General features: G+C 38.2%; 1 protein-coding gene across 1 annotated transcript in view; it reads right to left on the reverse strand.

The window, feature by feature from the left end:
- Window positions 1-8,879: 8,879 nt before the first annotated feature.
- Window positions 8,880-23,017, reverse strand: part of PRKG1 (protein kinase cGMP-dependent 1) — a 1,293,658-nt gene continuing 1,279,520 nt past the window's right edge. The window contains exons 15-19 of the mRNA XM_052661192.1: window positions 20,993-21,156; window positions 11,891-12,013; window positions 11,745-11,807; window positions 10,469-10,535; window positions 8,880-8,978 (exon numbers count right to left, since the gene is read on the reverse strand). Coding sequence (XP_052517152.1) covers window positions 8,880-8,978; window positions 10,469-10,535; window positions 11,745-11,807; window positions 11,891-12,013; window positions 20,993-21,156 — 516 coding nt within the window. The remainder of the gene's footprint in view (window positions 8,979-10,468; window positions 10,536-11,744; window positions 11,808-11,890; window positions 12,014-20,992; window positions 21,157-23,017) is intronic.

Here is a 23,017-nt window from a genome sequence, read left to right on the forward strand (position 1 = left end):
AGGTTATGATCTTAAAAGAGGTAAAACCAAATCTTAGTGTTTCCAAACAACAATCTATTCCACCATAAAACCTTTGTGGAGTGGTAGGAGCTCCGCTTTTCTTGGTTGCAGTCCTCACTCTGCTTCTAAAGCTGACACATCAGCCATAGATGGAGAATTGCCCATTGCAGCGATAGAGGGAAGGGAGGATGTACTGAAGCAAGAATTGGCTTTTACCAGTCCTGCTTAATGTGTGTGTTAGTTGCATAGTCCTGTCTGACTCTTTGCGATCCCATAGACCTTAGCCTGCCGGGCTCCTCTGTCTGGCGACTGGGATTTGTGATCCATCTTGCGTGGGATTTCCCAGGCAAGAATACTGGAGTGGGTTGCCATTTCCTTCTCCAGAGGATCTTCCCAACTCAGGGATGGAACCCCAGTCTCCTGCATTGCAAGCAGATTCTTTACCCTCTGAGCCACCAGGGAGCTTAGAGTGACAGGCTCCCCTTTCAATGCCCAAAGCAAGCCAAAGGGCTAACCCTGCCTTCCCTGAGGCAAGGACTTCCTCAGGGAAGGCTACAGGAGATTGGTGAACTGAAGTCAAAATCCTGCTGAAGTCTCTATTATCATTTCTCCCAAGAGGACTAAGATCCATCATGCAAATTAAGCTCCTAGTATCCTGTCTTGGGGGGTTTTCCTAGTGGCTCAGAATTCCCCTGCAATGCAGGAGACCTGGGTTTGATCCCTGGGTCAGGAAGATTTCCTTAGAGAAGGAGATGGGTACCCACTGCAGTATTCTTGCCTGGAGAATCCCATGGACAGGGAAGCCTGGCATGCTGCAGTCCATGGGGTTGCAAAGAGTCGGACACGACTGAGGCACTAACACTTTCACTTTTCATCCTGCCCTGGTATACCAGATACCAGAAGTGGTGTAAGTTCATCTTTCGGTTTTTTAAATCAAGATATGGATATACTGATCTCCACAGTGACTCTACCAGTTTACATTCCCACCAACAATGTAAGGTTTCCTTTTCTCTACACCCTTTCTAGCATTTGTTTGTAGAGTTTTTGATAATGGCCTTTCTGGCCAGTGTGAAGTGGTACTTTGTAGTTTTGAGTTACATTTCTCTAACAATAAGCAAGTTTCCTTAAAAAAAAACTAGATATAGAATTCCCATATGACCCAGCAATTCCACTACTGGGCATACACCCTGAGAAAACCATAATTCAAAAAGACATCTGTACCCCAATGTTCACTGCAGCACTATTTACAATAGCCAGGACGTGGGTGCTACCTGGATGTCCATCAGCAGATGAATGAATAAAGAAGACGTGGTACATATACAAAACGGAGTTGTTAGCCACAAAAAAGAATGAAATTGAGTCAGCTGTAGTGATGTGGATGAACTTAGAGCCTGGCATACAGAGTGAATTGTTAGAAAAAAAAATCGTATATTAACACACACACACACACGTATATATATGGACTCTAGAACAATGGTAATGATGAACCCGGTTGCAGGGCAAGAATAGAGGTGCAGACATGTAGAATGGACTTGTGAACACAGAGTGGGAAGGAGTGGGGGTGAACTGAGAGAGCAGCACTAACATATACACACTACCACGTGTAAAATAGCTAGCTAGCAGGAAGCTGCTTTAGAGCACAGGGAGCTTGGCCAGTGCTCTGTGATGACCTAGAGGGATGGAAGGAGGGGGCAGGAGTGAGACTAAAGAGGAAGGGGAAACACACACACACACACATACACACACAGGGCTGATTGATGTTGCACAGCAGAAACTAACACAAAATTGTAAATCAATTGTATTCCAATAGAAGTGCTTAACAACACACACATGCAAAAGATGTGTATTATTCCATTACAAAAATAATTTATTAGTAATATACTATTTGAATATGGAAAATGGAAAGGACCTCTATATAGGTAGAATCTAAATATTATTTAACATTTTTGAGGGTATTTAAATAGGCTTTAGACTTCAATGACTCTGTTCACTTTTTCTTTCCTCCTTGATCTTACCATTCCCATGGGCCATATTTTCCTGCATTTCTTCCATAAATGCATATAAATGTTTCCATCTGAATAAGGTAGGAGCTTGTTATAAATTAAGATTACTGGACTGTGCCTCAAAATAACTGGATAATGCTGGCAATTTATGTTTTTTTGCCATATTTCCTACAGATATTTTATGACACTGATGTTTGGAAAACATTGTCTTAGAATATATGTCATCAGCCTATTAATTTTTATGAATTCTGTGGCCAGACTTTGTGGCTTATAGGGACACCTTAAACGAAACGAAATGAAGTCGCTCAGTTGTGTCCGACTCTTTGCGATTCCATGACTATGGCCCACCAGACTCCTCCATCCATGGCATTTTTTAGGCAAGAGTACTGGAGTGGGTTGCCACTTCCTTCTCCAGGGTATCTTCCTGACCTGGGGACCGAACCCGGGTCTCCCTCATTGCAGGCAGACGCTTTACCGTCTGAACCACCAGGGAATCCCGGGAAAACCTTGATTTTTTTCCTTTTTATCCTCTTTTTTTTTTTTTTCATGAGGCTGAGACTTAACCTGTTTGTCTTTGCATATTGGCATATGGATAGATTTGTCTTTTGCTTCATATTTTATCTTGGGTAAGAAACAATTGCCAGAGGTAAACACTACTATTTTATCAATTTATAGTCCTTTTGAATTAGGAGAACTATGGAATACAGAAGAAAACTGAATAGAACTCTTGGAAAAGAATATAAGCATTGTGACTTGTATATTGTGTATGTAACATATTCAGGGTTATAATTGTGACTGTTAGAGCAGGTCTGCAAACATAACGTCACACTACTAATTCATTCATCTCAAATTTAGTATTGATTCTTATCATTGTAGTCAAATAAGCGTTCAGTTGTTTGTTTCAATTGCAATTAACATACAGGATGTAACAGTGGCGTGGACGCAACATCCTCTTCTTCCAATTCCATTCATGATCATGAGGACTGATCTGTGTGCCTCTGCAAAAACTGTGTGATTAGTACAAACAAAATAATTTTCTGGAATCAAAGATCATTCTTAGAAAAGTATATGAAAATAACAGAACTTAAAAATGATGAATACTACAAACTTACGGTTCAGTTCTGTTTGTAGGAAAAAATGAAACTATTGAATGTGCTATCGTGACAGTATTTTTGAAGTTTTTTCTGGGGAGGGCCTGTCTAAGAAAGCTAAATTTCTAGTTTTCATTACAAACAGGTTTCAATTCACTGTCACTGATAATAATGATGTCAACAAGCCAAAGGCAGTTAGATTAAGAGAAACTTTATGTTCCAACCAGTTTTAATTTGTGTATCATTCAAGTAATGTAGCAAGAATGTTCACCAGAGCTTTGAAGAGTTGATTTTTTGATCATATTTTCCATTAAATCTGTATTCTTTATGCATGTAAACTTTAACAGAGGGATCAGGTGAACAAACCTTAGACAAAGATTCATGAGGTTACTTTTCATATTGAATAATTCCCTCCTAGCCTGTCTTATATTCTTATATATTGCTTCTTTGATTGTGTGCCTAGTTCAAGCTTCCCAGGTGGTGCTCGTGGTAAAGAACTCGCCTGGCAATGCAGGACACAGAAGAGTAGCAGGTTTGATCCCTGGGTCTGGAAGACCCCCTGGATGAGGGCATGCCAACCCACTCCAGTATTCTTGCCTGGACAAGTCCATGGACAGAGGAGCCTGGCAGGCTACAGTCCGTAGGTTCACAAAGAGTTGGATACTTGTGAAGCAACTTAGCATGCATGCACTCAGTCTAGTTCAAGAATTTGAGTGGGGGTCCCATGGACGGAGGAGCCTGGTGGGCTGCAGTCCATGGGGTCGCTAAGAGTTGGACACGACTGAGCAACTTCACTTTTCACGCATTGGAGAAGGAAATGGCAACCCACTCCAGTGTTCTTGCCTGGAGAATCCCAGGGACGGGGGAGCCTGGTGGGGTACCGTCTATGGAGTCGCACAGGGTCGGACACGACTGAAGCGACTTAGCAGCAGCAGCAGTCCCACAAGGAGTGTATGGCAGTAGTGGTGATGGTGGTGGTGTGGTAGTTGTGTACAGAAAACTGCTAAGTGTGACACTGGATGGCCTAATGGTAACCTTACTGAATTCTTCAAGCCGATTTGTTGGATTACTTTTGTACTAGACCAGGCTTCCCTGGTGTCTCAGTGGTAAAGAAATCTGTCTGCAACGCAGGAGATGCGGGTTCGATCCTTGGGTTTCAAAGATCCCCTGGAAAAAGAAATGGCAACTCACTCCGTTGTTTTTGCCTGGAAAATCCCATGGACAGGGGAGCCTGGCAGGCTACAGTCCATGGAGTCGCAAAAGAGTCGGACACAATTTAGCATCTAAACAATAAATAATATATCACTTTTTGAGGGACATTTGATTTAAAGTATTTTCTACAATGTTATAGGGACATTCTACAAAAGCACTACATGGTATTTCAGTATTAATACACCAATTCTGCCCTTGGAATCTTGCCTGAAATTAAACATCAACTAAGTTCAAAAGTAATTATTTTTTTATTTCAACTCTATAAAGTATACAACAGGCACTCGGCAATTACAGCTGCAGGAAAAATACAGAGCAAATCAAAGCAGGTTAAGTTTATGAAAAAGTTTTTAATCTACATCAAAAGAGTGCAAGTGGTCAGTGACCACCGGATGACAGTTGTTGCATTCTGACTGACAAAGGACTCTTTCATGTAGAACAAATTGTAAGAGGACAATCAAATGACCATAGCTGTAGGAATACAAAAGAACTGACCAGTTGTAAAAACATCATACATTGAAATAAATTTGACAGATGATGCTCCAAGAAATGTCCCTTTACTTGGAAGTCCAAACCTCTGAGTCACTGTCATGCCCCAGAGCTCTGTCTGTTGATGCAAGGGCAGATAAAGAGGAGGGCTAACAACACACTTTCAAAGTTTAGCTTTCCAGGTCTGTTGAAAACTTGCCTTATAAGTGATTTGCATATACAAGAACTCAGAGGAAGCATCCTGTTTTGTTGAGTGGTGCACTTTGTTCATCATTGGTTTCATGATGAGCCTTGGTTAGCAGTCATTTTCCAATTTTTCTTTTGAGTTGGATGGTTTTTCACAGAGTCTAAAAAAGGAGATTTCATAATTTGACTGCACTGATTTTTTTTTTAAAACTGAATCTGCACAACTTAGCAAAACAGGAATACCTGTATACAGACTGATAGTACGTCATATATTAATTTGACCTGCACATACATTTATACATTTCACAGAAATGACGCTGTATCTCATTAACAGATACACAGCTCTGGTACATTGAACAGAAATAAGAGAACGACTTCATCATTTCTGTAATTCATCAATTATATAATAAAGGCTTATAAACTGTCAGCAGAAAGAACTGTAAAACGCAGCAAGCTAAGAAAGGACAACGTTTTGAGGTGTGTTTGTCTTTGTCATGCAGCATAACACCGAATTTGTTTTTTTAATAGGATGCCATGAATTTAAGGCACTTGCAACAATGCCAGATAGCCAGGTCATGTTCTAAACTATGGGACAGATGAAGAACAGTACAGTTGACAGAATTTTCAATAATACTGACAATCAGGACATTAATTCAAGTCTACTTGGACCTAAAAACTTTATTCCATACAAATTAAATGAAATAATAATGCTGTGAAACACTAAAAAAAGTTATATGTACCACAAAATATCACACAAAAATATCTATTTACATAAATATTTGTCTGTGGTCCTATTGTGAAAGAAAACATTGTTATGGAGAATGCACAAATCACCTCTACTGTATGCAATCAGTTCTAATAGCCTTATTTTCATGGTAGCTAACTTATTTAACTTCACCATCAGTTCAGTCTTTTAGAGATGAAAGAGGAAAAATTCAGTAGTTGAATTTATATAGTATACATGTGTGCTTCACATGCATATCCCGTACTTTTAGGTAAAAATTATGACTTGTAAAGAATATAATAAAAATAAATTTGTTTTAAATGGCATGTGGATCTGATTCCTATATTAAAGAAGGTAAAAACATAAAAATCATTCATAGCAAATTTCCAGAAATCATTTTTCCTAATGTAGTCAATCTATCTCAAGTATAATGATGTTCCTTTCCTTGGCAGTTTTCAGTTTTCCTGTGAGTCAGGACACACAGAAAGCCCTTATATCCCATACTTGAAATATGAACAAGAAATTCAGTTAACAGATCAAACAAGTTGGCACTATTCTAACTTCTCTGGATGTTCTTTTTTTTTTTTTGGATGTTCTTGTAAGAAATGAGAAGGGGCATGAAAAATTCAGAAATAAAGTGAGATGTGCTTTATGAAGCCAGCCATGAATTTTAGCCCTAGTGTCATCATTAAGACAGGATTTAAATCCTTAAAATTCATTGTTGAACATTAGATGAATGTTTTCTCGTAGTAACTCTTGTCAGATGTAGTTCACCTGTATTTTTTTGGTGATTGCTTCAGACAGCCTAATGCAGTGCCACAAGAGAAATGAACAAAGATGCAATAACAAGCGGGAGAAATGACCTACAGTTGCATTATGCTCAATGCCACTTCTTCCTTCTCCGCAAAACTTGAACATATCGGTTGTCTTAGACTTGAACCATAGTTCCAAACCCAGAGTAAGTGCTAATTTCTGGGGCTATTGGGATATTTTAAAAGTTGCAGGAGAAGATTCTCTTATTTAAAATGACTAGGTAAATTTCATTTTCTAGCAAACGTTTAGCATGCCTGAACCACTGTCTTTAAAAAAAAAAATCACTGAACATTGACTGTAATGTTGCAATTATATATTTTTAAAGGCCCAAATTAAAAGCAATATTAAACTTCTGAAGTAGCATTAATAGCTGGATATTAGATTGATATGTTTAATATTGTTTTGTAAAACCTGTCGAAGAAGGTATCTTGAGGAACAATTTTGAGAAATGATTAAGGGAGGGAAAAATCCAGTAATATGAGGAAAATATCTTAAGATCAAAATTTTAAATTTATTGTAATTACATATAATATGCCCTTAGTACTTTTGTTCTCCAAATGTTTCTTAGATTGTTGTTTTGATAATATATTCTAAAGACTTCTTGTGAAAAATTCAAACAAAAATAATAATATATGCCTTCTTGAATACTATATGATGATCTAGTTAGACATATGTTTTATAGAAATGTCTACATTTGATTGAGTTTTTAAAACAAAGAAGCAAACTTCTATTTAATATGCCATATTCACAAAGTTTCAAATCAGGATGACAGCTTGTAAAATTACACATTTGTCTAAGGAGGTATAATGCTAGTTGGCTCTGCTACTTAGGACACGTAATAGTTGTCAACTGGCCCGCCAATAAAGGACTCTTTGCCAATTCTTTTCTCTATGAAATCAATTTGTTATTTTCAAACCTAATCTTTTCCTAGCTATTATGATATTTCAGATTTGTAATATTTCTGTTCTATTTAGCTCTAATTTACTTTTAAGATAGCAGGTTCCTCTTTCTCTCTCTCTCCTTCCTTTCTCCCTTCACATGTTAATAGACGCATATTGCCACGGATAAAAAGGTAATCTCACACCTGGCCAGGTTCTTCTCTTGTTCCTGACCTCATAAAGTTAGTCTTCTCATCTGGTGAATCAATGGTTTTGTGCTTTCTTTTCTTTTTTGGTTCAGGCCTAAGACAGGAAGCTAGTTCAAATACATTTTTAGTCACCTTTCTCCCTTAACCTTAGACTATGTTGTATAAGTGAAATCTGACAGGAGTTTGGTTCGATAACTTGAGTGAAAATGCTTGATTCTCTGGCTACACATATAATGATTAGAATTTGTCTTGTCTGTTCAGACACTGACATTTACAGATGAAAAATGTACATAGCACCTATATAGTTTTTTTTTTTTGGATAGATCTTAATCCCTCTCCACCCCACCCTATTGTAAGGGTTTATTTTTATAAAAGGGAATATTTTAAGCCTCAGTTTGAGGGTGTGTTAGGTAACAAATTAAAATCAATTGGCTGCTAGTCATTTATTTCCAGGACCATCTTTAAGCACACTATTTAAAAAAATATGAAATGATTTGTGAATTGCTTTTTTTCCCCCACTCTGTCATGCCAATTTGTCAAAAAGAAATGAGCAGATATATCATGCATGTTGATTTTTCTTCAGTCCTCTGTGAAAACACGTATATACCTGCTATGAAATTTCTCAGCAGAATCCATAGCAGTTGTGCTTTTATCATACCAATTTCTAAAATCTGTCAGAAAGGAAAGGGAACATTCAGTCTCGTCATCAGCACTGCTGGGAAATAAAATCATGAAACTTCTAGCACTGGTTTGACATGACCTCTGTGACCAACAGATGTGTGGTCCTCTTGTGTACGGTATATACACCGGCTCGCAGTAACAGAACCGACAACCCTCCCTTGAAGAAAGGGAAGAGTCCAGTTTTTGTACCATAATAATCTATCGTACCCAATATATTATTTTTTGATCTTCTTGATAATTCTAGCAAGGTACTGACTCTTTTACTAGATTGAAGTGTTTCTTACAGTCTTTCAAATTATAATCAGAGCAAAGCAAGATCATTGCAACAATGAAGAACATCTCTTTACTGGTGAAAGGCTTTGCTTCAGGACCACCATGTCAACTGCTATATTTAGGTTCAAACAGAAAACATGTAAAGAGCACTATTGTCATCTAAGCAATAAGTCCTAATGCCACTGTAGTTACTGGAGCAGCATCGATCAAAGGCATCATGGTGACCCCGAGCACTCATCTTCTCTCTTTCCTTCAGGTTTGCTGGCAGCTGTGTCTTAGAAAAAGCTGTCTCCAGCAAGGCAGAAGCAGGTAAGAGAAATGCATTAGAAGTCTATGTCCCATCCCGAGTTGTCATCAGGTGGTGGTTCGTCATTGTCCTCAGGGAAACTGTCAAAATTGCTTGTGTCTGTGGGTGATGCCACCTGTAAACAAGAGTATTAGTGGAATTCCAAGCTGGATTTTTAAAAGCAATCTTTATTCATTCCTTATTCAGTGGCTATTTTGGGCCTGTCTACCATGAGCAGGATTTGTCCTTTGTATTGAGGATTATAGTGGTGAATAAAAATAGGCATAGTTTTTGCCCTTCTAGAGTTTACACTCTAGGGAAGAATATGTTGTGTGATTAAAAGAAATAATTAGAAAACATCTCTGTAAACTCTTACAAGTTTACTGGCAGTTCAATATGCAGAGCATAAATAAAGGTGGTGAAGAAGCAGACTTTAGTTTCTCTCATATTCTATAATATTTAGGACTTCATATTCTATTCTATGTATTTATATACATAATATATATATATATATTCTTCCATTTAATTTAATACTACTGTTGCATAAAAGGAGACCCCTGGTGAGTACAAGTTAGGATACTTTAGGCTTTTATTTTCCTCTTAAAGTTTCTTATTCTGCCTTTGTTCTAAAAAGAAAACTTCATGAATGCAGTTAACATCTGTACTTTACTTTGTTTGTGAATAAACATAAATATAAGCATACAAATTAAAATAATAAGTACAGCAATTGTTTCTGTATAAGGAGTGATCTTAAATTAGTCCCCGAAGAAAGGATGTATATGAATGAAGAGCTCAGGAGTGCAAAACAGCCCTCTCCTCATTAGTTAAGACCAAACAGATTTTATTAGATGGATGCTGTATTGAATAAAAATATAAATGCTGTCAATTGAAATCTATTTCGGGTTAACACAGTGTAAACACTTAGTTCACTTTGTGGACTAGTAGTTTAACAAAACACCTGATATATTAGAAGAGAATGTCTTTCTTTTAGAGCCTGATCAAACAGTAAAAGAAAAGAACTGTGCTTAGGAATACTTTAAAGAACTATGGGGGCAGAGGAGCAGGAAGTATGCGGAGCATAAATGAAACGATATTGGCCAGGAATTGAAAACGGTTGAAACTGGTAGCTGAACTGTTGTCTAAACTCAACAAAAAACCACAGGGCAGGGAATGTTGTGATGTGGCCCATTTGGATTGGACTCTTGGAGACAGAGCATGGTGGAGTCATAACCAGAAGGTAAGAATAACAGATTATCCTAACTCATCTAAGTATACTCAAGTACACACTACAGAGCTTATTGCATCTTATATAGACAATACATGAATGTGCAGAAATTTAAAATAATTTATGAATATGACTAAATAAGGCTGTAAATATATTCTTGGGCAAAGATGTATAAAGTTTTTATAGTATGTGGAAAAAGAGATTCATTATACTCTTCTGTCAACACTTGTATATTTAACACATTATAAGTCTGAATTTTAGAAGGTGTCATTTTGTTAATCTGCTATTTCTCCTATATTTTAAGCTGATCATAGGATAAAAATTTTGAAATAGCAGATCTTTGATGACTGACAAATACTTTCATGTGTATCACACAATTACAAGCTGGAAAGTTTACTTACACTTGGTATTATAGGAGGTGTCAAGGTGCCTTTTCTTAAGCCTTCCCAGTTAAAGCCCTCAAACCATCTAAAAAAGGAAAAAATAGATAGTTAAAGGCATTTTACCTCAGTTAAAGCCTTCTCAAAACAACTTATATGATGTCCATGACTGATGGAAATCAGGTAAGCAAACATTTTCATCACGAGAATAATGTTTTCTATTTAATTGCAGATTTTAAATGTTAGCTTATTAAGTGGAATGCATTTTAAAAAAAAATCTAATTGTCAAAATTTTAAAGACCAATTAGCAATTGCTTTTTATTCTAGTTATTTCAGTCATGACCCTGTTCCAAAATGATCATTATAACTTAATAAATGCCATAATATGCTTGGCCCTGTACCCTACAGGTTGTTATTTTAAGAAGGCAGAATCAGGGAATGAAATGTCAGGATGCAAAATTATCCTTCCATCTTTGTTACTGGGCAGCCTCAGTTAATTAACCTTTTCACATTACTGTCTTGGTCTCTATGTATTTGTATCTCATTTTCTTTCTTTTTTTGGTTCAATGAAGGTGCTTTCAGTATGGCTTTTTGTGAAAATGGGGACCAAATATCACAAAGGTCTTTGTTGTTGTTGTTGTCTTTGAAAGGTTTCATCATTAGCAAATAATTACATGAAATTCCTGCAGGCTTTTTAGACATTCAGAGGTATTGTGGTAAACACATTCCTTTGGTACGGATGTGAATTTCCTCTGCATGTTACAGAAATCGATAGGGAAAGACCAATATGGTCTTGGTTTAGCTTTAGAACATTCAGCCAACATGGGTAAGGTTTGCTGTTTAAGATGCTGCTGTTGTTTTAAAAAATGACTGTACTCTGTACTTTTTTCCCACTGTCATAGCATCCAATTAGGAAATGGCTGAAAAAATATGTTTTAGTTAAAGAAATGAGGCATGATATATGGTGGCACACTTTTGTTTTTAATATTCTGGTAGAGAATAGAATTTCAGAATTAAAAATATGTATTTCTTCTTCATGCTGGAGAGGAAAAGTCCTAATTAGTAGGAGCTGGGAAAAACTAAATTCAGTGATTCTGTTGTTTAGGATCAGACGCGTCTAAATAGAGTCCTTGAGACAAAACTAGAAAGATCTTAAATAACAAGGCTAACTAGTTTGCCTGTCTCATCGGATGCTCCTATGGACTAGTTGCATCAGTTATATAGCCACTAACTTAAAAGCATCAGCCTCGGGAAATATTCTCTGAACTCTTAAACCGTAAGTTATAAGAACACTTACTTGTGCTTTTGAATGTCTTTCACTCCGTTTTTCAAATTCCCTAATCTTTCTGATGGATTATCCCTAAAAATAAAATAATAATTGTTAAAAAATCTATTTTTTTAAAGGATCATAATGGGAAAAAACAATGTGGTTGAAATGCTCACCTGCACAGTTTTTTAATTAAATTAGCAGCATTTTTGGCAATCTTCTTTGGAAATTCTATCATGTCAATCCCCCTCAATATGATGTTATAGGTTTTCATAGGATCTGGGCCTGAGAAAGGTGGGCTGCAAGAATGACAGATATGAAAAGAGAGATAGTATTTAGTTTTCTAAACAAGAAAAGTTACAGTGTTATAACAACTCCACAAATGACATCAGTTCTTATTTGGAGACATATAGTAACGGGTAGTGGAACGAAACTTGATTAATAGCAAGACAGTGTAGAAACCTTGCCAAGCAAATCATTTAGCAAAACCCTTAAATGGGTCAGGTTTGTCCACTGTTCCCCTCATTTCTTTTTTAGTGCTGGTGACTAACCCCTCTTGCTGTTTTTAGTCATTCAGAAAGCCTCTTCTATTTTTTGGCCCTTTCTCACATTTGCAAGCTCACTGATTACACTTGAAGTCCAACATCATTAGAATGGGCGAGAGGAGCATCACTGATATGACCCCATCTTATGCCAGCTCTACCCTCACTCACTGGGATCCAGGCATACCAGTCTTCTCTCTGCTCCTCTGAAGGACCAAATATTCTCCCACCTCAGGGCACTGTTCATTTTGCCTGGAAGTTTCTTCCCAGGCCTCCTGGTTAATGCCTCACTTATGAAGTCTTAGCTTAAGTTACGTTGCTTACTCAAAAAGGCCTACTGTGATCAACCTAATACAGCCAATCACATAACCATTATCAACTAACATAATGTAATGATCTAATACCAGAACTTAAAGTTAGATTCACCTATCATACTCTCTTATAGAACTCTTTTTTTGCCACTTATTGTGCTTTGTAACTACTTCATTTTGGTATTTGTTTTATACCCATCTTCTCTTCCAGTTCCACGCTGGTATTCCCAGAGTCTGGGGGAATGCACAGCACAGAGTAAGTTGTCAGTAAATATTTGTTGAACTAATGCTCCTACAGAATAGTGCTCCTCCTACGCTTTTCTCCTTCTTTATCAGCCTTCAGAGATAACCTAACATGAGACCTCCTCTTGCTAGAAAGGATGTAGTGGCCAATCCCTCTTAGCCAAATCTTTGGGTTTATTCACCTAGCCATCCTTGGCCTGTGGCTTTGTGCCTGGCTCAGGGATTACAGAAGTGACTAAAGTCAACTCCTTCCACCACATTTCCCAAGTTCAGAAATAATTATGATGTGACTTGATAGCTGATTTCCTTGGAAATTATTCTAATACAGTGTTTATTCATATTTCTTGGGGGAAGACATTTTATGGATTATTTTCTATCATATTTATTAACAGCAGTTCAAATTATTTCCTTCTACTGAGAAAGCTGAAAACAACGAATTACTTAAAAAGGGTTGGATAGTATCTGCCTTAAGTTTTGTGTCCCTATTTTCTGTAGCAAGTACTTTTAAAAAATATTTTATACTGGAGTTCTTTGGAAGGAATGATGCTAAAGCTGAAACTCCAGTACTTTGGCCACCTCATGCGAAGAGTTGACTCACTGGAAAAGACTCTGATGCTGGGAGGGATTGGGGGCAGGAGGAGAAGGGGATGACAGAGGATGAGATGGCTGGATGGCATCACCGACTCGATGGACATGACTTTGAGTGAACTCCGAGAGTTGGTGATGGACAGGGAGGCCTGGCGTGCTGCGGTTCATGGGGTCGCAGAGTCAGACATGACTGAGCAACTGAACTGAACTGAACTGATAGCAGATTGACAAGACTGTGATAGTTGCAGGTGGACAGCATTGGGATTCAGCCACATGTATCCATTCTCCCCCCCAAATCCCCTCCCATCCAGACTGCCACATAACACTGAGCAGAATTCCCTGTGCTATACAGTAGGACCTTGTTGGTTAACCATTTTAAATGTAGTAGTGTGTACATATTAGTTGAAAACTGCCTAATTATCCCTTTCCCCCAGGCCTTTCCCCTGGCAACCATAAGTTTGTTCAGTAAATCTGTGAGTCTGTTTTTGTTTTGTAAGTAAGTCCATTTGTACATTTCTTTCTTTATTCCACATACATGGGATGTCATGAGATTTCTCCTTCTCTGACTTCACTCAGTATGAAAGTCTCTAAGTCCATCCATGTGGCTGCAAGTGGCATTACTTCATTCTTTTTCTGGCTGAGTACTATTCCATTGTATATATTCACCGCTGCCGCTGCTTTATCCATTCATCTGCTGATGGCCATTTAGGTTGCTTCCATGTCCTGGCCATTGTAAGCAGTGCTGCAATGAACACCGGGGTGCATGTATCCTTTCTGACCATGGTTTTATCCAGATATAGGTCCAGGAGTGAGACTGCAGGGTCACATGGTAGCTCTATTTTTAGTTTTTTAAGAAACATCCATACTGTTCTTCATAGCAACTGTGCCAATTTAATTCCTACCACTAGTGTAGGGGAATTCCTTTCTTTCTACATCCTCTCCAGCATTTACTTGTGGATTTTTTGATGATATCCATTTTGACTGGCGTGCGGTGATACCTCATTGTAGTTTGGATTTGGATTTCTCTAATAGTGATATTAGAAAATTAGAAATACCAAGGAAACATTTCATGCAAAGATGGGCACGATAAAGGACAGAAATGGTATGGACCTAACAGAGCAAAAAATACTAAGAAGAGGTGGCAAGAATACACAGAACTGTACAAAAAAGATCTTCACAACCCAGATAATCACGATGGTGTGATCACTCATCTAGAGCCAGACATCCTGGAATGTGAAGTCAAGTGGGCCTTAGAAAGCATCACTACGAACAAAGCTAGTGGAGGTGATGGAATTCCAGTGGAGCTGTTTCAAATCCTGAAAGATGATGCTGTGAAAGTGCTGCACTCAATATGCCAGCACATTTGGAAAACTCAGCAATGGCCACAGGACTGGAAAAGGTCCGTTTTCATTCCAACCCCAAAGAAAGGCAATGCCAAAGAATGCTCAAACTACTGCACAATTGCACTCATCTCACATGCTAGTAAAGTAATGGTCAAAATTCTCCAGCCAGGCTTCAGCAATACGTGAACCGTGAACTTCCTGATGTTCAAGCTGGTTTTAGAAAAGGCAGAGGAACCAGAGATCCAATTGCCAGCATCCGCTGGATCATGGAAAAAGCAAGAGAGTTCCAGAAAAACATCTATTTCTGCTTTACTGACTATGCCAAAGCCTTTGACTGTGTGGATCATAATATACTGTGGCAAATTCTGAAAGAGATGGGAATACCAGACCACCTGACCTGCCTCTTGAGAAATCTGTATGCAGGTCAGGAAAACAACAGAACTGGATGTGGAACAACAGACTGGGCCCAAATAGGAAAAGGAGTATGTCAAGGCTGTATATTGTCACCCTGCTTATTTAACTTATATGCAGAGTACATCAGGAGAAACTCTGGGCTGGAAGAAGCACAAGCTGGAATCAAGATTGCCGGGAGAAATGTCAATAACCTCAGATATACAGATGACACCACCCTTATGGCAGAAAGTGAAAAGGAACTAAAAAGCCTCTTGATGAAAGTGAAAGAGGAGAGTGGAAAAGGTTGGCTTAAAGCTCAACATTCAGAAAACTAAGATCATGGCATGGCAAATAGATGAAGGCTATGGTTTTTCCAGTGGTCATGTATGGATGTGAGAGTTGGACTGTGAAGAAAGCTGAGTGCCGAAGAATTGATGCTTTTGAACTGTGATGTTGGAGAAGACTCTTGAGAGTCCCTTGGACTGCAAGGAGCTCCAACCAGGCCTTTCTAAAGGAGATCAGTCCTGGGATTTCTTTGGAAGGAATGATGCTAAAGCTGAAACTCCAGTACTTTGGCCACCTAATGTGAAGAATTGATTCATTGGAAAAGACTCTGATGCTGGGAGGGATTGGGGGCAGGAGGAGAAGGGGACAACAGAGAATGAGATGGCTGGATGGCGTCACCGACTCGGTGGACGTGAGTTTGAGTGAACTCCGGGAGTTGGTGATGGACAGGGAGGCTTGGCGCGCTGCAACTTATGGGGTCACAAAGAGTCGGACATGACTGAGCAACTGAACTGAACCGAACTGAATAGTAACATTGATTTCATGTGATTTTTGGCCATCTGTATGTCTTCTTTTAAGAAATGTCTATTTAGGTCTTCTGCCCATTTTTTGATTGGGTTGTTTGTTTTGATGAGGTTAAACTTCATGAGCTGTTTGTAAATTTTGAATACTAAATCCCTTGTTCGGCACATCATTTGCAAATTACTTCTCCCAGTCTGTGGGTTGTCTTTTCATTTTGTTTCCTTAGCTTTCCAGTTTAAGTAGGTCCCATATGTTTGTCTCTGGCTTTATTCCCATTATTCTGGGAGATGGATCAAAAAAGATATTGTTTCAATCTATGTCAGAGAGTGTTTTGGACTTGATGTTTTCCTCTAGGAGTTTTATAGTGTCCAGTCTCACATTTAGGTCTTTAATCCATTTGAGCTTATTTTTGTGTAATAAGTATTTTTTGTTTACTTTGTCATTAACTGTTACCTGTCAGTTTAAACAACTTTTTATAACGTATTAATATTCAGTTCTATTTAGTATTCTAGAATTTAAGGATTTTCTCTTTATATAATGTTATGGTTGAATATTCTCTTTGCTGTCAAAGTAACCTGCTAGTTTTTATTTTCACTATAAAATGAAGCACCACCACATCTTGGATGTATTGTTAACAGCTTCATGTTTTTTTCTAACTTATATTTTTGCTTTTGTATTTATCTTAGAAAGACAGGGCTTCCCTTGTGGCTCAGCTGGTAAAGAATCCACCTGCAATACAGGAGACCTGAGTTCAATCCCTGAGTTGGGAAGATCCCCTGTAGAAGGGGAAAGGCTACCCACTCCAGTATTCTGGCTTAGAGAAATCCATGGACTGTATAGTCCATGGGGTCACAAAGAACTGGACACAACTGAGCAACTTTCACTTTCATTAGAAAGACAACAAAAATCACTTAATAAAGGTGATGTTTTGTCCAAGATATTCATGCAATACGTGAAACATATAAAGTTACTTAAAAGTAAAAATCACCTAATGCCCTTAAATAATAATAGATACTTACAAAGATAATTTCATACATTTCTCTGTGTAGATGGAGAGACCTACAAGACTATTATATATCCATGCTTTTCAAAATTAAAGAAAAAAAACTATTCAATTTAATTTTACTTGAAGTTAACATGAGGATAAAACTGAAAGAAATGCTGAATTTCAATATGTACTTGTTCACCAACAATATTAATTCCTAAATGTCTCTTCAATTAAGAAAACTTTTTTTGCTCAGAAGTAAACACACACGTATGGTCAATCTACAACAGACAAGGCAAGAATAAAGACAGTCTCTTAAAAATGTGGTACTGTGGAGACTAGACAGCTATATGTAAAACTACAATCCTCTCTAACACCATACACAAAACTCAAAGACCTAACTGCAATGTTGGATACAGTAAGACTTGGAGGAAAACATGCAGCTCTATATCACAGAAACAGCATTCCCACTTTTGATTGGGTTAAGACCTAAACAGACCTTAGAAAAATCCAATCTAAACTACATTGAGGTATTATCTCACACTGGTCAGAATGGCCATCATCGGAAAAGTCTAGAAACAACAAATGCTGGAGACAGTGTGGAGCGAAGGGAACCAACCCTCCTACACTGTTGGTGGGAATGTAAACTGGTGTAGCCACTAAGGAAAATATTGTAGGCGCTTCTTAAAAAGCTAGAAATGGAGTTGCCATATGACCCAGCAATCACACTCCTGGGCGTAGATATCCAGAGAAAACTCTAACTGGAAAAGATACACGCACCCCAATGTTCATAGCAGCATTATTTACAATAGCTAAGACATGTAAATAACCTAAATGTCTGTCAACAGAAGGGTAAAGATGATGCGGTACATACATTCTATAAAATGGAATATTCCTCAACGATAAAAAAGAACAAAATATTGCCATTTGTAGCAACATTAACGTACCTAGAGACTGTCATATTGAGTGAAGTTAAGTCAGAGAAAGAGAAATATCGTGTATCACTCATACATGGAATCTAATTTTTTTTTAAAGAAACAAATGAGCTTATTTATAAAATAGAAGCTGACTTACAGATCCTGAGAATAAACTTATGGTTACCAAAGGGGAAACACAGCAGGGAGGAGTGAATCAGAAGCGTGGGATGAACAAACACCCTGCTATACACAAGACAGATAACCAACAAGGACCTTCTGTATAGCGTGGGGAACTCTACTCAATATTCTGTGACAACCTATATTAGAAAGAATCTGAAAAAGAGTAGATTTCTGTATGATTCAGTCACTTTGCTCTATACCTGAAACTAACACAATATTGTAAATCAACCATACTCCAATAAAATTAAAAAACAAAAGAAAAAATACTTTAAAAACTGACTTTGGAGTTTTTTCTTTTATAACGACGTAATTCAATTGTAAAAGGCACTTAAGATTCCTAATTGTGAATGATGACAAATAAGTATGTCTGTAGTTTTTCTTACCTTCTCTCTCCCATCTGAAACTTTTAAGATTGCCAAAGATTTTAATGTTTCCATCTGCTTAATAAACAAAGTTATTTTGATTCATCTCTTAGTTGACTTGGTCATACAGTAGTGTTTCCAAGAAAGGCCTGGGATGCCCACATTATTTATTGTCTTTATATTTTAAGAATGACTTAATCTTGGATAAATTAGTTGCTATACTCTGTCTCTCTTAGAACCAAATAGCTCTTGATATTCCATCTTTTGGCATTGAAGGTACTATTGAGAAGGTTGAGGCCAACTTTAATTCAGTCCCATCCCGTATATGAAATGCTTTTGTAGCTTAGAGACCCGTATGATTATGTTACTATTTCTATCACTGAATCTAGCAAATTACACTGGGGCACATGGTGGTGTTATTACTCTGAATCTGTCTCCCCATGGTCACTGCCGATCAGAAGGATCCCGAGTCAAGTCTGTGTCGTGGGTTTTCTGTTACCTAATTGAGTATGCGTCCTATCACATTGGTAATCATCTCTTCATATCCATAGCAGACAGAGGAGCCGGGCAGTTCATGAGGTCAGAAAGGGCTGGGGACATATAGTTGTTTTTCCTGTTTCCTTTGATGTCTGTATCTCCTTTCTGTAACAATTTATATATCCTGTTTTTTTTTCTTTTCCATTATTTTTCCTAAGCCTGTTTACTCTCTCCCTGGTTGGGTTTTAATTGCTATTATTCTATTTTCTGTTGCTTATATGTGATTTTATGTTGCTTATAATCTGATTTTCAGCTTTGTACTGTTCCTGAACTCTGCAGGTTTACAACTTTTGTCATCTATGAACACTCAGATGTCTTTGAAGATATATTTTTTTAAAGAGATCATGCTTAACAGCCACAGAGAAATTCTAGATCAGTTAGTCTGAACTCTTCCTATGTTTCGTTGAATCATTTCTCCTGTATATTACTTAGCTACCTTTGCCTATATATCTTTCATCAAAATTAACAGAAAACACCAATAAAGTCTATTAATTTGAAGTCAACATAAATGTTTCAAGAGTAGTGATATACACTGTCCACAAGTGAAATAAAAAACCACCACATAACTATTCCTGGCAATGGTAGTGCTAGGAGTAGCTGTTAGCATTAATGAAGTGCTTCTTATGTTCTAGGCGTTCTAAGCACTTCATAGAGTCATCGTATCTTCATAACGGTGAGACCAAAAGTGCCATCTTTCTCATTTTCACTATAGCTACTAGGTTTTCATAATTCGTTATGTTACACTGCATGCTTCCTCTTAGATCTGAATTATTGGAATGATCTTCAAACTAGCTTCCCCATCCTTCCAATTTGCTCTACACATTACCACTAGATTGTTTTTCTTAAATACTGTAACACATGCCACTCCTTTATCAGAAACTCTTCAATGATTGCCTCTCTGGGTGGAGTCCAAACACTCAGGTATAGCACTCATTATTGTTGAAATGTGACTCTTACTGATCTTCCGTCATTTCTTACCATCAGCCCTTTTCATGTTTTTGTGCACTACTCCCCCTCTATTTAAGCCTTACCTCTTCTGCCTGCAAAGTGCTGTACTTTCCATTATTCTTCCTGTAAGATCCAGCTAGTCCTATGTGCTTCAAAAGCCTCCCTGGACAAATTTAACCTTCTTCTGAACTCTTTCCTTCATAATGACCATGACCCTCTTAATCATTGTGCTGAACGAGCCCAAGGCTTCGTGGTGTTATTTGTTTTTCTTTTCCTTGAGTTTATGATCTGTTTTATACCTGGTCGTATCTGTAGTACCTTTTTTAGTTGTTGGTTACTACAATATTACACAACAGATCTGCATTCACATTTCAATTAGATATAACAATTGCTAACAGGTTCTCTTCTATGAAAAACAGACTATATTTTTATGACTATCATCTTTCTTGCTGACTAAATGACTAGGCTCAGATCTCACAGAAAGACACTAGATCCTTCCACATTCACATATATATAAATAATGAGACCAAAGGTTGATGTTGAGTTTTGGCACTCATCTGACTCATTTTAATTTTTGCTTTAAGAATCTCTGGTTATCTGCTGCTGCTGCTGCTGCTAAGTCGCTTCAGTCGTGTCTGATTCTGTGTGACCCCATAGACGGCAGCCCACCAGGCTCCCCCATCCCTGGGATTCTCTAGGCGAGAACACCGGTGTGGGTTGCCATTTCCTTCTCCAATGCATGAAAGTGAAAAGTGAAAGTGAAGTCGCTCAGTCATATCCAGCTCTAAGTGACCCCATGGACAGCAGCCCACCAGGCTCCCCCATCCCTGGGATTCTCTAGGCGAGAACACCGGTGTGGGTTTCCATTTCCTTTTCCAGTGCATGAAGGTGAAAAGCGAAAGTGAAGTCGCTCAGTTATATCCAGCTCTAAGCGACCCCAGGCAAGAGTACTGGAGTGGGTTGCCATTGCCTTCTCTGTGGTTATCTGCATAATTAATTAAAAAGTGTGGTAACAAGATCCGTGAAAGAACTTTAAGATAGCCTGATCAGAGTGACAAAGGCAGGAGGGAGTGGCTGTTTGCTGGCCTATCTTTATCGGCAGTTCTCTATCAATGTCCATACCTGCCAGTCAGAAGCTCGTACATGAGGATTCCCAGTGACCAATAGTCGGCTGAGATGTCATGGCCTTTGTTCAGGATGATCTCTGGGGCCACATATTCTGGAGTCCCACAAAAAGTCCATGTTTTCTTTCCAAATCCTATTTTCTTTGCAAAGCCAAAATCAACCTTACAAAGAGAGAAACAAGATATTTCAAGCCACTTTCGATTAAGCTTAAAAGTGGAAAAGTTACTTTGTTGAAGTATACTGATGATAATCATAAAATAAAAACGGACGCCAACTATTGCAGTCCTGTCTTCTAAAAGGACTCATCTCTATATTTCAAACAAACAAACCCTTCCTGATCAGTTCAGTTTCAACAGGAAAAGTGGAAATCTTAACATAGGATAAAATTCACATCATCGGAGATAAAGGCAAACCTTTCTTTGCAGAAATACTTTCCATTTTTCTTTCTTTCATGCCAGTTGAAATTGGGGCATAAACAAATAATTTGTCCTTTACTTGGACATATTGTTCAGATATCTACTGGATTTAATGAAGTTGACAATTCATTTACTATTAATTGAGAAGCTATTTTGATTGCTGAAGGAGCTGAATAACAAAGTTATGGAACCAATAACTCTGCCTTTAGGAAACATAAAATTGAAATGTAGTCTGCATTGTCCTAGAAAACTTTGAAGGAGGAGCCTCAAATGCAGAAAACCTATTTTTTCTAAAGCAACTGGTTGAGAATACAATTAATTAATTGCCATTAATTACTTATTAGTGGCATATAAATTTCTTTGAAAACCACAGGTTGAATAAAAATTCCAAAAACTTGAAAAGTAGAATCAGGGACTGAAAGATGCAAAGTCTACAAAATTTATGCATTTTAAAATAAGAGAACTTCCTTTCTACAGTAAATCTTTAGAGCTCTTGACCAATTTTATTATTACTAATATTATTACTAACATGGACTGGATATCATTGCCTGTAAAGCCCATTTTTTTCCAGTATGATTATTATTATTTGGCTGTGCTGGGTCTTTGTTGCAGTTCAGGGGCTCTTCATTGCTGCGTGAAGGCTTTTCTCCAGTTGTGGTGAGCAAGGGCTACTCTCTAGTTGCGATGTGCGGGCTTCTCATTGCAGTGGGTTCTGTTGTTGCAGAGAATGGTCTCTAGGACACAAAGGCTCCAGTAATTGCGCTGCATGGGCTCAGCTACTTCATGGCATGTGGGATCCCCTGGACCAGGGATCAAACCCGCATCCCCTGGATCGGGCCTCCCAAGCCCCGGGCCACCAGGGCTGCCACGTTAGCAATATTCTTAAAGCTAAAATGATGATTCTCCATAAGACAGATACCTATTCCCTTGGATGTCAGAAAGCCAGCTAGGAAAAGGACTTCTATGAAGCTTTTCCGGGTCTGAGGATACATGTGATTAGGCATGATTAACACCTATTTAAGGGTGTTTTGCCAGGATTTTATTAATTCAAGTGAAGTGAAGTAGCTCAGTCGTGTCCGACTCTGTGCGACCCCATGGACTATAGCCTGCCAGGCTCCTCGTCCATGGGATTCTCCAGGCAAGAATCCTGGAGTGGGTTGCCATTTCCTCCTCCAGGGGATCTTCCTGACCCAGGGATCGAACCCGGGTCTCCCGCACTGCAGGCAGACGCTTTACCCTCTGGGCCACCAGGGTCCCCAACCACTAGTGAAGTGGAAACTAGAGCTACACTGAGACGCTGCTTGCTCGCTGAAATGGCTGACATCAAAGACCAACAACGACAATCGTGTCGAGGGCGTGCTGCCAGGAGGAACGCAGAGTGAGGCACCAGCTTTCGGCAATGCTTGGCATTCAAAGCTAGCCAATTTAATTTCTCATAACTTTATTAACTTGAAAGAAGAGTCAGTTGGAAACAGGAATGCTGAAACCTGTTTTTTAAAATATTATATATTAAAAGAAAAATGAGATTGTAATGTTCACAAATGAACACAGCTTCAAAAACTAGTATTTAGAATGCAGGCCGAAACCATGTGTGAAACATACTGAC

Source organism: Budorcas taxicolor, chromosome 23 (assembly GCF_023091745.1).
Source record: "Budorcas taxicolor isolate Tak-1 chromosome 23, Takin1.1, whole genome shotgun sequence".
Lineage (NCBI taxonomy): Eukaryota > Metazoa > Chordata > Mammalia > Artiodactyla > Bovidae > Budorcas > Budorcas taxicolor.